Raw genomic sequence first — 16,951 nt, forward strand, 5'->3', positions numbered from 1 at the left:
TTGAGTACTTCTCATGATAATTTCTGTTAGTTGGATCTTTCCCTTCGCAATCGAAGGTGCTTGATATCGTCTACACTTGTTTTTGTGCAAAGGCCATCTTTTTAATATAATCAGCGTTTTTTTTTTTTTTTTTTTTTTTTTTTTTTTTTTTTTTTAAGATAATTTTTTTTTTGGCCCTACTCCTTCCATTTGTTTTTCCTTGATGTATGGAAAGGCACAAAGAAGCAATTATTAATATGTTAACAAAATATGCCTGAAACAAGAAACTGATCTCCTTCAACTGCAAATTCATTGCAGTGATGGGATTATAATGCGTACATTCTGATGAATTCAGATCAGAAAAGATGCAGCAACGTAGCATTGGCTTAGAGTCACAAAAAAATCGTTGGAGAAATGGAAGGATTACCAGTTAAAGTGCTTTCGTTGACGATACAGGAGCCTGTGATGAGGACAGCATCACACATGAGCACGCATTCTTGTGCTGGAAGAACAATGATGTCTCCTGGGACCACTAGTTCTGCTGCCAAATTGAACTTTTCATTATTGTAAAATATTTCTGTGAAAGCATGAGCTTCGATAGAACTCCGCAATGCCTCTTGATCCTGCGGTCAGATTTAAGAAAGATCCAAATCTTACTTTGCGTAAAAACTTGACTGAAAGCATATTACAGGGTTCCCATAATTTCTTCATGTTTAATTCCCTGGCTTTCCCTGACATTTTCTGCTTTTCTTGGACTCCAAAATTTCTGTATTCCTTCAATTTTCCCTGACTTTTGATGCCCTAATTTAGATTTTCTTTCCTTTTCATTGTGCTGACTTTTGCTTAACTATGAACGAAATCTCCTTCTTTAGATGTTTAAGGCACTCAGAGGTTGTTTGCAATCCCTCAAATGGCACTGACTCAAGTTGCTGAGCTCATGTGCCTTTTGAAAAATTCCCTGACTTTTCCCAGTCACTGTAAGTCCCCTGTCTTTCTAGGTTGAAAAGAACACTCGAAACCCTGACATTATCACATTGCATTTCACAACAGGCTTTTGGGCCCAACACGAAAGTTGAAAAAAAAATGGAGACAATAAACAAATTTATAAATGTAGTCCGAGTGCTCTGATTTGCTGCTCATTTCATTTACCCTTTAGCTCTTGAGTTAAATTTTCACACTGTGTTCCCGCAGCCAAGGTAAAGAATGGAAAATCATGCAGAAATGACTGTTCATAGTTTCCTTCTGCTTTCATTTGCTTATTCCTCAACCAAACAGCTTGAAATTTTTGTGTCTCATCCGTAAGTATGTAAAAGAGAACATCAGTCATCAAAAAACAATTACCAGTACCCAATTTTTTTTTTTTTTTTTTTTTTTTTTTTTTTTTTTTTTTTTTTTTTTTTTCTAAATAAGTGACACCAAAAATGAAGATTTCTGAAGTTCCAGGACGAGAATTATTGTCGCTGTAGGGTCTCAGTGCCGTTACACCAGGACAAAAATTCTCGTCCGAAGGAGGCAAAGGGGTAAGACTATCACTTCTGTTTATAACAAATCACAATCTGCATTAAATATAGGTGGCAAAAACTTGTCGTCTTTCTACATTTACATTTTAACATTTGTCATTTTTTTAAAAATAAATAACTAATATTGGAGGAAGATTTTCTTGCACAAATTATTTCTGGTGTTTGAAGAAAATCTCCTTGCTTACAGCATAATCTTACACTGATTCTTTTGAAAGACAAGTAATTAAATGCCTCCAGAAAGGAATGGAATCGTTGAAGACTTGTCACTTTAAAAAAAACTGTACATAGAGGTTAAAGAAGAGAAAATGTAACATACCTTGCGAGACTGATAGACTGCTTGGATAATACCGGCCAGTGATAACGATAATATTGTAAGAGCGTAGAAGATATATTCATCAAGAAACCAAAGAGTGAGAGAGAAAATTTGGAAGATATAAAAAGGAGTGAGACCCTCTCGGATAAATAGTGAGCTGACACTGGCTATGGGAATTTTGATCTCATTCAACCCATATACTGCTCTCCTAAAATAAATATAATCATCAATCATGAAACAAATTATCACGTTACAGAGGTAGATATTTACTAATCAGGCGCGAGACAAGACAAAACGTTCATTCCTCAAATCAATTTGAAATTTTAAGAAAGTTTAAATTTGAATTGAAATGATACTTTCCATGAAAAACTTAAAACAACCATCTATTTCATATTTGCACCTTTCAATTTAACTGTTCTATAGTTCCCTAGATTAAGCCCTGCACAGAGAGAGATTGCAGTAGTGTATTCTTTAGTAAATATGCACACTGATAGCATTTAATTCTGTAGAAGTACCTAAAGTTTGCAATGCTTAACTCTCTCTCAACTTCTAAAAGAAACAAAGAACAAATGGTAACCCTCTGCAACCACTATTGAGGCCCTTTCCTGGAAATATGAATGGAATATAAGGATAATATGAAACCTCCCTCAAATCAAAAAATTTGAATTCAAGGGTTAAAAAACTAAAATATAGACGTAACATTCATTATAGTCAGCTGGAAGAAGCAAGTTTCAGCTGAGTATCAATTGAGTACTAACGAACTCTTGAAAAAATTAATTTCTTTTTTGGCGCTTAACAAGAGTACTTCGATACTTTTCCTTCCTAGTAACAAAAACATTTAATTATCTTTTCGTGTCAATTGTGTTCTGCATAATTAACATGAAACAAATTTTTCTGGACAAGTTTTGTGGAAAATTCTGCACAACTGACAAGTTTTCAAGAAAAAAAACTTAATGATTTGCATGTTTCTGGCTTTACCTTCAAAAATAAGCAAGTTGTGCTGGTTTTCCAGACCATTCGATATCCTGATCTCAATGATCTGATATTAAAATTTGTTAGAGATAATTCTGTACAAGAAGATTTAATCTAACACCCCACAAACGATCGCGAGAAATTCATCAAAGTTATTATAGGTCACAAACCTTGAAATTCGCTCCATGGGAGACAGCCCTTCTCGATGAAGTAACAAATGAATGGGCATTTTGTAATCTAACCCTCTCAACCGATTAAATGCTGAGTGTTCTGGATCCCAGATGTATCGCTGTTTCTTTAATTCAAACAACCGAATGGATTCTTCTCCTGCAAGCAAATGAGAATGTATGAGGAAAAACAAATCCAATGATAGAATGAGCTCTTTACAAACAGAAATTAAAATATTGAAGTTCCATTTAAAAGTGCCTGAATATTACGGTAAATTTTGCTGAGAGCAGTGAGTAGGAATACTAGTTTTGAAAAATGTTTCTGGAAAAATTCTTAGCATCATTAAGCAGTATTGGTAATATTTCATTAGTCAGTCCCAGTTTTTTTTTTTTTTTTTTTTTTTTTTTAACCAATTTCAAATAGCCTATTAGCAACTCCTACGCTTATTACCCAAGCCCCTGGTGACCATCTGTGGTATCTTTCTGAAGAAAATCTATTGTTAAATGCAATCCTCTTGCCTTGTAATTAATTTTAATCATGTATCTAGGAAAAACCAACGGTTACAGGTAAATTTTAAGAGGACGGTGAATATAAATCATTCAGACAATACCTCTAAAAACGCCTCCACTAGAATGAAACTTCAATCTCAATGATCCTGATCGCTCCGGTTCCATATCATCGCACCATCCTTCAGTTTCTCTGAAAAATTAAAATTTCCATAGAGGTTATATGGAGCAAAAACCTAGTGTATAAATCAAACCCCTATCCAAAAGAGTTGTGTGGAATAAAACATTTTATACTTTTAGATGTTCATATACTATAAGTTCATCTTAGAATCGTAAATTTTGAACATTTCGAATATCAGTGCTCAGATAGTTTGAATTCTCTCATGAGATTTCAGACGATTCGCATGATTTTTCACGACTGAAAACATATTTATCAGTTTCGAGAATTTTATTTCTCAAAACTTGCTATGATGTAGAGGTAACGTTCAAAATTTCAGTGATACCTACTTTCCATTCCATTTTCACTGAATAACCATTTCTTAATACCTATTGACTTTTCCTCTCGCTATAAAGGTTGCTGGCTCCTAGTTTGAAAAACGGCGCTCCGCTTCGCTCCGCGCCGGTTTTTTGGGGGGCTTCGCCCCCCCAAGCCCCCCCAGGACGCGCGCTTCGCGCGCGCTTTTTAGTTTGAGTGTCCATTCCAGTTGTTCTGTCTTCTTAAGCGACCCGCGCGTCCACCGCGGGAAGAGTGTATTTTCCGAAGGGGAGGGGGGATCAATCTGTAAGGGAATGAATTAATTTCTTGAGCACAAGATAGTAGTTGCGGACGTTGCCAGCGAACGCGCTGCGAAAGGTTGTGACGGTTAAATGGTGAGATTTTGTTCAAGAACAGATCATTTAACCTGACCCACTGTGCGACGAACAATTTGTCCAGAATTTTCCTTCCCCTGACCCACTGTGCGACGAAAAGTTTGTCCAAAAACTTCTCTCCCCTGACCCACTGTGCGACGATCAGCTTGTCCAAAAACTTTCTCCCCCGACCCACTGTGCGGCCCTGCTCCGGCCGGCTCCCCTCATGGCGCGCACCCCTCGCCTAAAACTTTCAAAGCTCGCCATTTTTAAACGGCTCAGCCGATTTAGCTCAAATTCAATACCAAACCAGTCCTAGGGGAGAACTACCACCCGTAAAAATTTCAGCTCAAAATATTCATTTTCGCTCGAGTTATCGAGTGGACAAGATTTGACCTCCCCCCAATTTCGAGCCCCACCCCTCAAAATCTATTGCCTCAAATTTCAATTTTTTTTCGCAGAATAGTAGTCCTAATGAGTCTCTACAAAATGCAAAAAAATGGTCAAAATATCTTCAACGTAAGAAAGATATAACCACTCAAAAATCGAAAAATCTTCAAAAGGCGGAAATACATACATACATACATACATATATATATACATACATACATACATACATATATATATACACATGAATTTGAATGGCATATATTTTCGTGATCTACGACCCGTGATCGGTGCTCTTCACAATGTCTCAGGTCTGGATTCGACATCATGGGAGAATGCAATAGTGTATTTCCTTCGGAAAATACACTAAAAAGTAAGAAGATCATTACGGTCCATTTGGACCACATTTTGCAATGAGTTCTGGCTCATTTTAGAAACCACATATATGGCGTTGGTTTCCCTAGGCAGAGAGGTGCTTTTATGGAAGAGCCAGAGATAATGGTTCCTTATTGCTAAATTTAATCCATTTGAGTAGGATGAAAATAAAACAAAATATTGTCTTTCGAAGACCGTGACACACGACAGTGATACAGAAACACAATTATCACTTCATGGATGTCCGTATTGCTTACACACAAGAATGAAGGAGCTCTGACTCTCCTTGCTATCATTGCGCAGTAACATGCGCGGTTTTCCATTTGAAATTGATAAACATTCATTAGAGTTTCAAGAGACATGAAAAAGCTCTCTTTGTTGTGGAGGCACAAAGAGACAGCGGCTGTCAAATGAAGAGAGTCAAAAAGGCTTAATTGCAATGCAACGTAGCATTCTATTCATAGAGGCTATTCATTAGGCACCCATGTGGTTAATTTTCATGTTATAAAATGACACATTATGAGAGGCATCCCTAAGTTGAGTGCTATTTTAGTCATTTAACTTTTTCTTTTGTTTGTTTGTTTGTTAAATTCATTTATTAACGTGAGGGTATTAACATAACGTTAGGTTAGGTTAGGTCGCGGCGTACATTACTGAGCTGCGATTCTGAGAAAAGACGCTCGGAGCGCCTTCATTTCTTAGGTATGCAACATGGACATCCACGATGCGGTAATAGTTGCACTTCGACATCGTAAACGCAGGGCCAGCTAGCATCGTGGTGTTACAGCGATTAATTAGCGGTTAATTTGCGACAGTCGGAGCACAACCGCATCCTACTTTATCGTAGCAGGGAACCATACTGCCACAATTTTGGGGGAAATCATTACCGTCGTTCTTGCGAGTGAGAGGAAAAGAACCATAGAAATTTTCTTAATAAATAAAAACAAATTAGTTCCGTAGAGAGGAGGTAAATAGACAAGGGGGAAAGGAGAGAGTGAATGAATTTTTGATTCCCAATATTTGCGGTTTCTGCGGGAGTGATTATTACTTTTCCGTATTTTTGAGAAGGAAATAAATAAATATCTAAATAAATAAATAAATAAATAAATAAATAAATAAATAAATAAATAAATAAATAAATAAATAAAGAGCAAATGCAGACACATTGACAAGGGTTCAGTGGAAGGATTGAGTAATTTCGTATGAAAAGGAACTTGCGCAAACAATGCCATAAAATTTACTGATTTGAAGAAATGGACATTTGATACCCTTGGGTACTTCGGGGAAAAACTCCATTGAACAAAAAGCGGTCAAATCACCCTGAGGAAAAGCAGGGTCTGCTTCATGGTTGATTGATAGACATAATTTTTCAAGAGTCAAATTAAAGTCCGATTAAAGGTTTACGAGGATACATAATGTAATATTGAGGACCGAAAGTTTTAAACTATTTACGACGGAGCTCTTTTTGGGAACTGAACAAACGGAATTGTATGCGCCAGAAATATTTTCCGTTCACCAATTTTCAGCTGATTTCAGTTTTTTCTGTTAAGTACTTGGATTTTTTCTTCCCCGAAATTAGTCTTCTTTCAAAACAAGCGGTTCAATTGAGCTCTTTTCGCAATCCGAGACAGAAAGACAGTGTCAAAATAACACTGGGTACACGAAAATTTTCAAGGTGGATTCGTAGAATATCCAGTTTCTCCGTTCGAAAGTAATAAACATAAACAAAATACCGTAGCTCATTGAAATTACCAATTTTAAGAATACTATCTTCCATTTATTCCGAGAAGTTCGAAATTGCGACGACGACCACTCCGACGGGCAAACTTTTCCCTTCGAAGAAAGCTGGTTGTCTTGCGACACGCGGTTCGTTTTCTGCCGTGATAGCGAAGAGGGCTGTAAGCGCATTCCTGTATAAGCCATGGTTAGCACAGGCGTTTATGTGTCTCGAGGATCATCCCGGTATGCACTTATTGCACTCTTCGCTATCACGGCAGTTTTACGGGGAGGCGTTTATTGCAAGCTGTGACTGTGAGACTGAGAGGACAGTAGACCACACACGCATTTAAGTGATATCCTGAAGACGTAGGTAAACGAGTGAATGAGTCATGCGGACAACAGCCACCTCGGCGCCATGCCATCGTGTTCTGCTGAGCCAGATGAAAAGGGCACCGAATGGGCATTCGAGGTTTGCCAAATTTTCACTAGAAGAAGTGCGATTTTCTGGACAATTTTTAAACGTTTTTTTCTCAAAATTTTCAAAAAATTATACTCGCAATTTCAATGGCGGCGCTTAGAGTTAAAAAGTGGAGGCAGAATAGAAAGGTGAATCGTGAATGGGAGGGTCTTGAGTCCCTTTTTACTGACAGTAAAGACAATGCGAATCCATTTCTGATTGGTTCCCGTATTTTAGGCCTTCACAGTTTCACAAACGGGAATATAGCGTACATTTTTGCTTAGCAAAGCGCCGCCTTTACGCAAATTGACTTGAAGCATCTGCAAAATTTAAGGAAAGATTCGTAGCTTCTCCCAAAAATGGATGAAATTTGGCAACATTCGAGTGTCCATACAACGTTCTTCCTTAGCACGACAATGTTGCTTGGTGATCAGGACCACCACCGGAGCTTAAACGACTCCAGCGAAGGGAGATCGGGGGGAGGGTGGGCCCACGGCGGCGCTGGGCGCGACGATGCGACGCGACGACATGTCGCCCACACACCCGTTCAACAGTCCCGATGTGGGAAGGAAACAGAAGATTCGAAAAACAAACGACATGAGATGGATATTTTGCAAGATGTGCCATCATCGCCTAACGATGGTTTGAAGTCCTTGGCATCCCTTAGATGGAATTTAGACGGCTTTAAATGAAAATCAGTGAGAGCGAACGAAATTCTTCAGCGGAAAAAGTCCAGGCACGAGGGTAGACCAAGTTTCCTGGATCGGTAATGTTGGAGGCGCAAAATGTGGGCCCATTATCTCCTACAGGAGTGCAGGCGGCTAGGAAACCTAAGGGAAAGGCGGGAACCTCGCGAAGAATCGGAGAAAAAATGTGTACCCTGTTGAGATTTCTCGACAGTACCATTTTCATGGGCGATTCAGCGGTGAAGAAGACAACCCTTCCCCCAACACATGATAAAAGGAAACCGAGAGAAACGAATGCGAGGTTTCATTCCTCCATCAAAGTTCGTGAAATTATTAAGGTACAGCAAATGAAGAAAGTTGGGGCCGTGGTGGACATACTAGAAAAATTACATAATGTATAATTGAAATGGACCCAGGGCCGGATTAAGGGGGTGGCCACATGGGCCGCGGCCCATGGCGGCAAATCTAAGGGGTGGCAAAAATTTGCAATTTTTTAAGTGTAGGTATAGAAAAAAATCGGATTTAGAAAAAAAAATTACGAACGAGAAAAGGCTACAAAATCTCTCATTTCCTGAGAGTATATTAATTTCTAATTTTGTCGTCTCTTGGTGATACAAGAGACAGCATCTTCAATAAGTCACGTTAAGAGAGAGACCAAACACGCAAGTTGGCCTGGAACGGCGCGACTTAGAGAGAAATAATAACAAGGTCTTGAGATGAAAAGGAGAAGCCCTCGGCGCGGCGATCGGCATGTAACACATATTAGCGCCTACAAGAATGCACGAATACTTCACGCATTGCATCCAACACAGTGCAGTGCGGTCAGCAACGGTCGGCGTGAAACGCATAGCGCCTACAAGACTGCGTGAATACTTCACGCATAGCGCCAAACACAGTACGTTCAGCAGCGGTCGGCGTGAAACGCATAGCGCCTACAAGACTGTCGGAATACTTCACGCATTGCGCCAAACACGGTGCGGTCCACGCGGCGCGGCGGCGGAAGTTAAAATCATTGATCCACATTTATGTTTGTTCTTTTATAATTTTTTCGTTCATTTCTTATGAATGGAAGGCCTTGTCCATACAGAGATAGGTTTACAGTACGAATGTGTATCACACATGTGGATACACACAGGGCTTTCCCAAAAAATGTGTTCAACACGAGAAAAGGCGTCTTATGCACCACTCCCCCGCTGGCACGTTCATTTGATGGTTTTTATCGAGTTTCAAAACGAATGAGAAGCGGGCGGCAAAATACAGGCGGCCCATGGGCGGCAAGTAGGTGAATCCGGCCATGAATGGACCACTAGACAAGGTACAAATTTAAGGATTCTAATACAAGTTTCTTAACCAGAATTTCACGTAGAACACACTTCTTGCATCAAAAATTACCGAAATCATTTCCTGTCCAAGATATTCACGTTTTTATTTTACGTTGGTTACGGAAAATTTGAATTGCCCGATCACACGAAACTCAATACTCTACGTGAGTTCAATCGCGTACTACAACGGTTTCGGCAGGCTCCTCAATCCAGCACTGTTCATTTCCCACCCTGTGTTGTTCAAACTATAAACAAGTTGCTACAGCTGAGCTAAAGCGTCAAGATTGAGGTTGCTAGATTTTTACATCGCAGAAAGAGTCATGGTAATTTTTAGCGTGCGATTTGACTCACGTAGACCATTGAGTTTTCATGAGCGGGAGGTTTGAATTCATGCGTCAAGAGACATTAAATATGTTGGTTAGGAGTTGATTTCAGTAATTTTCGTTGCGCAAATCGTATCCTACGTAAAATTTTGGTTGAGAAACATGTATCAGAATGCTTGAATTCGTACCTACCTTGTGTAGTGGTCCATTTAGTAGGGCGGATAAGGGGAAAAAGTTCCCAGAATCGTGCATTTTCTGGAAGAAAGCATGAACTTTCAGGATATCATCTTTACCTATAGAAGGTTCAATTTCGCAAGTGAGCCCAAAATTCTGAGGCCATGGGGGCCGGGGGGGCAGGGGGCCCTGATTTCGCTATGTTTTGCCGAATTTTCGCGTTGGATCATCGTGAGAACGCCGTTAACAATGTAAAATGTAATCAAAACTTGTGTAAACGTGATTAGTAGGTTCTCTCAAACAGTCTCCTAAAATGCTATCACTGTCCGATCCCGGAGCACCCCTCAAAATGCCTAAAATTCAAAATGGCGCCCACAATAAGGCCTCCGGAATATCGGTATTTTCACTTGTGCATATCTGTCATGTGAGGTATCATTTTCCATGTAATTTTGGTCGCAGATTTCATATTTGAAGTCAAAACAACCCCCGGTCAAAATTGGTGCCCCCAATCCAAGATGGCGTCCAGATTTGAAAGGCAGGAGGGTGCATTTTTTAAATTTTACGCGATAAGGCAAGTGATATGTCATTTCCTATGTAATTTTGGTCGTAGATTTCATTACTGAAGTCAAAAGAGTCCTCCGGTCAAAATTGGTGCCTCAAATCCAAGATGGTGGCCAAATTTTAAAGGCAGGAGGGTGCATTTTTTCAAATTTTTATGTAATTAGGCAAGTGATATGTCATTTCGTATGTAATATTGGTCGTACATTTCATTATTGAAGTCAAAAAAGCCCCCCGGTCAAAATTGGTGCCCGAAGTCTAAGATGTCGGCCAAATTTGAAAGGCAGGAGTGTGAATTTTTATGAGAAAAAAATCACGTGAGATGGCAAGTGAGGTATCAATTTATACGCATTTTTAGTCAACAAAACGAATCTAAATGAAATGTAAAAAAAATCTTTTACACAAAAATGTAACGAGATAATCAAGATGATTGCCATCATGGCTGACAAGTGAAAAATGATGAGCCACTAATAGTGAGGTGTCTTGCTGATTACTGCACAAAAACTCTGAACTCAATTTCAGATGCCCTAGACTCAGAGGATGAACAATTAATAAGTACCGAAAATAATTTAGAAAACTTTCAGTCGGTTTCAGTTGGTGGGTCTCTACTACATCGAGTGCGATCGAAACATAGGCATACTTACGAATCCATTGCACAAACCTATGTTCCATCAAATTGATGAGCAGACAGCAGACACCAATGTTTCTTTGCGTTTTCAAAGTGATGTTAAACGCGCAAAATCCGAGATGATAGCTGTTCTTACATGCGTTTACTGGTTGCCATTCAACCCCTCACATCCATAAAATAGGAACAGCAACTTTATTCTGTACGCTTTTATCTGATCCTTACCTGCAAGAATCTAAAAAAAGGTTCTTGGAACCTAATCAAAACCATGAACGGATGTAAAGAGCTGGAAAAGAGTAAATCAATGGTGAAACTGCTTAAATACTATTTCGGTTTGCGGTGTTGCAGACTTCTTGTCATACTTCCGTTCCTTCACCAAAAAATACTAGAGTCATTTCTTGAAAACTTTGCTTGTGTGAGGAATATTCCGTAAAAATTTCAAGCCATGATGTTGGTTTGTTCCCCTTTCAAAAAATAAAATAGGAGCGAATATTTTGAAATCCTGCAACCAAGATACGCACTTTTGCTGTTTTGCTGTCGAAATATTACTCCTCAATGGTAGCCAAAAATGTGACTTTCGATGACCTCCGTCATCATATATCGAAGGAAAAATTTCCAGATTTCAATGTCTTCATTCAATCAGAGAAATTACCCTCGATATCATCAGCAATGAAGTAGGTAACATTAATTTAGGAGCTACTTTTATACTCAACTGTGGATGGGATGAAGTGATCTGGGTGCTTGTCTTTGGGGATGGGTCAATAAAAACAAGGAGCTTCATCCTATTTTAAGTGACCTGCCTCCAGCTCCCGGAATCCCCGCTTAAAATTATTCGGTGTAATTGTAAGAAAGGGAGTGACACCATGCTGTACCACCAAGAAAATGGATTACATTTTGCAATTTGGAACTATAAATTCAAGCCCGATTTCAAAACAACGTATGTACCATTAGTTTCCCTATGCATATACATGTTTTTTCAGATGAGCCAGAATTTATAGGTCCAAATTGCAAAATGCAGTCCAAATAATATTTTCGTTCTTAGACTCATGCAGAAGTTCTGAAGACTCCAACTGTAAAAAATTACAGAACTGTAGGAGGAAGTCCTGTAGAGCCTGACTGGAAATGTGAATCAGCATGTGTTGATTAGGATTTTCTCCTATACTGACTGGAGAGGGTACGGCAAGAGGGTATACCCTGGAGGTATTATACCCTAATGGAGGGTGCGTCGCGTGAAATGTCCTTATCTTTATTGAGAAATAATATGGGCTTAAAAATGATTAAATAGCTCATTAAAGATGCTCCTGTTAACACCATTCCTACCGTGGACGGCCGAACTGCTCTTAATTATCTCGTATCATTTTTGTGTAAAAGATTTTTTTTACATTTCATTTAGATTCGTTTTATTGACTAAAAATGCGTATAAATTGATACCTCACTTGCCATCTCACGTGATTTTTTTTCTCATAAAAATTCACACTCCTGCCTTTCAAATTTGGCCGACATCTTAGACTTCGGGCACCAATTTTGACCGGGGGCTTTTTTGACTTCAATAATGAAATCTACGACCAAAATTACATAGGAAATGACATATCACTTGCCTTATCGCGTAAAAGTTTAAAAAAATGCACCCTCCTGCCTTTCAAATCTGGACGCCATCTTGGATTGGGGGCACCAATTTTGACCGGGGGTTGTTTTGACTTCAAATATGAAATCTGCGACCAAAATTACATGGAAAATGATACCTCACATGACAGGATATGCACAAGTGAAAATACCGATATTCCGGAGGCCTTATTATGGGCGCCATTTTGAATTTTAGGCATTTTGAGGGGTGCTCCGGGATCGGACAGTGATAGCATTTTAGGAGACTGTTTGAGAGAACCTACTATCACGTTTACACAAGTTTTGATTACATTTTACATTGTTAACGGCGTTCTCACGATGATCCAACGCGAGAAAATTCGGCAAAACATAGCGAAATCAGGGCCCCCTGCCCCCCCGGCCCCCATGGCCTCAGAATTTTGGGCTCACTTGCGAAATTGAACCTTCTATAGGTGAAGATGATATCCTGAAAGTTTCATGCTTTCTTCCAGAAATGCACGATTGTTATGCTTATCCGCCCTACTAATTGAAATTGTGGCTATTGCGGGAAAAATATTAATTTTGGGAACTCTAAACCAGTAGGTAAATGCCACATTCTAATCGTGCTCCCTGTTAAAAGACGCAAATTAAAATACGCGGGAAACTGAATATACACTTCATGATAATGGAGGATAGTACTTCATGACAATAGAGTCACACTATCGCCGCTGAAGAGAGAGGGCAGCGGACCCTTCGAAACATCGTCCGGACAATTAATTCAGTTAAAGTTTGAGTTTTTTAAATTTTTAGCGATTTTATTTTTCATACGCTTCATGATTCCATCAAAAATATAACGAAAATTTGGACGCGTTTGTTTGCTCCCAGTCTCTTTAAAATAATTCTTCCACAGTTTTAGAACTTACACTGATCTGCCGTCACATGATGAAATATTTTAGACATTTTGCTCTTGTGTATCGCGGTGCGAACAAAAATCTTCGAATTCGAAACGAGAATCGGGTGAGAAAAAATTGAGACGGAGTTAGAAAAGAAAAGTTCTTACCTGAGCACGTCGGTAGTTAAGCATTTTATATCTTCCACGTGGTATTCTGTTACTCGTTTGTGAAGATGCTCCTGTTCGAAAAACAAATTCAACGATAGAATTAGTTTATAGACTTACAAAGAAATGAAGGGAGTGCACTTTTTATCTTCCATAAGAGAAAATTAAAAAAAAGGTAAAGCATTCGCAGTTCGCACACAATATCCGTTAAAGTCAACACGAGCTCCCCCGTGGTCAAATAGGGGCATCGACTCAAAATTGGGCTCTTACTCGGGGCACTCACGAAGAACAGTTTTTTACTAGCCGAGAGAAGGAGACTTTAACGCCATGTCAGTTCGCCTTCAAGTATTAGTGTAGGCAACACGGGCTCCCACGTGGTCGAATAGTGGTATCACCGAAATTTTGCGCGTGATTGGAATTGGAAGATCGGAACACACGCATAGCCGCAAGAAAGTGACTTTAACGCTTTATTAGCTCGCTTACAATGGAGATGTTGCATGTGTGAGGAATTTGCGATTTGACTATTGATTCTGATGTCAAAGTTCGCGAGAAACACGATGGTGCCACTGGTTTTCTCTGAAATTAAGTCCGAAGCTAAAAAAAAGCTCTTAAGTTGAAGCCAAATTGGAGGGGATATCCCATGCTATCCTGAGAGTCCACTTCTACATCAAGACGAACTCTCCATACAAAGATAGGGAGCAAATACATTAGCAGGGTTGCCGTGTTTCAGTTTTGGAGTCCCCAAATGAAGTGGCAGCCCTGTCAAAGTATTAGCTCCCATCTTTGCATGGAGAGTTTGTCTTGATGTAAAGGTGGACTCTCATGATAGCGTGGGATATCCCCTCCATTTTGGCCTCAACTTGAGAGCTTTTTTTGAGCTTGGGAGTTGATTTCAGAGAAAACCAGTGGCACCATCGTGTTTCTCGCGAACTTTTATATAAGAACCAACAGTCAAATCGCAAATCCCTCACACATGCAACATCTCTATTAAAGGAAGTTTCGAGGAGCGTCTCACAAATTCCGACCTGACAGGACGTAAAATCTCGAGACAATTCAACAGCAGAAAGCAAATTTTATAAAAAGGACCCAATTAGATTTTATAGATCATTAAAACTACAGCCATATTTCTGATAAGTAGACTGAAAATCATAAACTGATGGGAAAAACCTTTCTAATTCATACAATTAGGAACAGTTCAATGCTAGATGTATACGTCGAGCACATCCCGCAAGCGGCATGTGACGATCGATTATGCCTAGTATTGACTAACGAATGACATTCGTAACCTTCACTGAAAAAAAAACAAAAAAAAAAACACATTGGATCTAGAGTCCAGACTCTTAAAAACATCGACAAGAAAAAATACTCTCGATTCGATCGGATTTTTGCTTAAACCAAGAACCAAGCCTCTTAATTTGAGTGGATTTCCTTTCGGATTTCCTTTTGATTTAAGCTTAAATCTGATCGAATCAAGAGTATTTTTTCTTGTCGATGTTTTCAAGAGTCTGGACTCTAGATCCAATGTGTTTTTTTCCAGTGTTGCGTTTCAGAAAAAGGAATGATTTCCATCAAACTTTCTCAATTAACTGAGTGAGACCAATGGATCAGCAGACGCAACAGTCATTAGCTGAAAATGAGTGTTACTGCTTATAACAGTTTGAATTCCAAATAGTTAACCAGGACCTAATTGATAAATCTGATAAAGGAACTGAGTTTTTGGGAAAACAAGCGGACTGTTTGTTGCTGAAGTTCTTTCCAAAATCTTACATTCAATAAACTGCAGGAGCTTGTTTCTAATTTTGAACAATTTCTCTCTTCTAAATGCAAAAAGAGCAAAATTAGTTCAGAGCAAGGAACCAAAGACACACATTTAGTTTCATCACAGATTTCCTGTTGATGGAATCAATAATTTCAGAATAAGGAATCGACCGCATAGTAATACTTATTGAGTTCTTAAGCAACTAACCTCTTTGTTGACCCAATAAATTGGTTCCTTGCTGATAAACTGAATCCAATTTTACCTTTTTTATTAACATTTTTGACTGAACTGATGACAAAACTTACCACTAGAAGGACAGAGTCGGCTTGCTCCAGGGAACATCGCCGGTGCGTTGCGTAAAGGTACCAATGGGGATACCAGTGAAACACCAAGCGAAGAGTCCCCACAGTTAAAATTATACCCATCCAGCAAATCACAAGGCGAATGCGGGATTTCTTGTACCCGTAAACCTCCTAATAACAACAAACCAAACGAAAATTTACATTAAAAAGAAGTAAAAACGGTTGACAACGAAAGGACATTTAGAAACGTTAGGAAAATAGTCACTTTAGAGAGGAGATACACGCAGATCTTCGAAGTTCCTCATGTGAAAGAGACGAGAGAACTTCGAAGATGTTGTCAAGACTTGAAAAGTCAAAAATTATAGGAGAATTTGAAAAAAAAAGAAAAGAGATGATGGGACGGACACACAAATATAAATATAATAATCTGGAGATGAATTGAGGGGCTTGGAAGACAAAAGGGAGAAGTGCAGTTTTTACTATTTCAAGGAATACGTGTTTAAAATTTCAAAATTACATTAGGTCTAACGGCGGAAGGAAAGTTGAAACTCACTTTTTGATGCTTGAAAATTGCAGTTTAGTATAGAATTTTTTTCAGAATATATTTCAGGACTTGTTTTGGTTGAAATCATTTATACAAACATCTCATTTTTCTTCAAAAATTTCACTTATTCCACTTCTTGTCTGCCAAGCCGCTCAATTACGCGTCAAACTTGGGCGGTACAATTAGTTTTTGCTTGCGTTTTACTGTAAAGTCGAATTTAAAAATTCAGGATCTGTCAACGAAGATTCTTCCTTTATAAAAATGAAGTAACAAAATTAAATAGTAAATAAAAGAAAGAATGGACATAGAGGATGTCTTGCTTTTAAAGACTACAAAAACAGGGAGCCCTCTATGAGCAAAAAAGGAAGACTTGCGGCAAAAAGCAATCCATAATTTTGATGATTTTATGGAGAGCACGAGAGGGAAAAATAAATGGGGAAAAATAGTAAATGCTCGAGTCGATATGTAACTTGATGCAATCGTATTTAGCGTATGGTACATTTACTACTAAGCAGCAATCGCCACGGCTATTCAGCGAACGCGAAAGGCAGGGCAGTAAAAGGCGCGTGATACAATAGTATCAACTTCTACATCCCGGGTAAAAATTGGCAGTAGAATGTGTGTTCCAAAATACTATAGACCTAAAGCCGGCTGTAAGATTCCCAAGAGCTCCTGTTGCCGGCTGTACAATTTCTTAAAGCCTTTCATAGCCGATGGCGATTAAGCAACAGCCAGACGATAAAGTTTATGCTAAACGTTACTAAATACGGATACT

The 16,951-nt window shown here is 38.9% G+C and overlaps 1 protein-coding gene across 1 annotated transcript in view; it reads right to left on the bottom strand.

Moving 5' to 3' along the window:
* Window positions 1-16,951, bottom strand: part of LOC109031406 (polyamine-transporting ATPase 13A3) — a 75,205-nt gene that overhangs the window by 17,469 nt on the left and 40,785 nt on the right. The window contains exons 3-8 of the mRNA XM_019042889.2: window positions 15,636-15,803; window positions 13,575-13,645; window positions 3,563-3,651; window positions 2,955-3,111; window positions 1,816-2,020; window positions 407-602 (exon numbers count right to left, since the gene is read on the bottom strand). Of these exons, the coding sequence (XP_018898434.2) occupies window positions 407-602; window positions 1,816-2,020; window positions 2,955-3,111; window positions 3,563-3,651; window positions 13,575-13,645; window positions 15,636-15,803 (886 nt within the window). The remainder of the gene's footprint in view (window positions 1-406; window positions 603-1,815; window positions 2,021-2,954; window positions 3,112-3,562; window positions 3,652-13,574; window positions 13,646-15,635; window positions 15,804-16,951) is intronic.

This window comes from Bemisia tabaci, chromosome 7, assembly GCF_918797505.1.
Source record: "Bemisia tabaci chromosome 7, PGI_BMITA_v3".
Taxonomy (NCBI): domain Eukaryota; kingdom Metazoa; phylum Arthropoda; class Insecta; order Hemiptera; family Aleyrodidae; genus Bemisia; species Bemisia tabaci.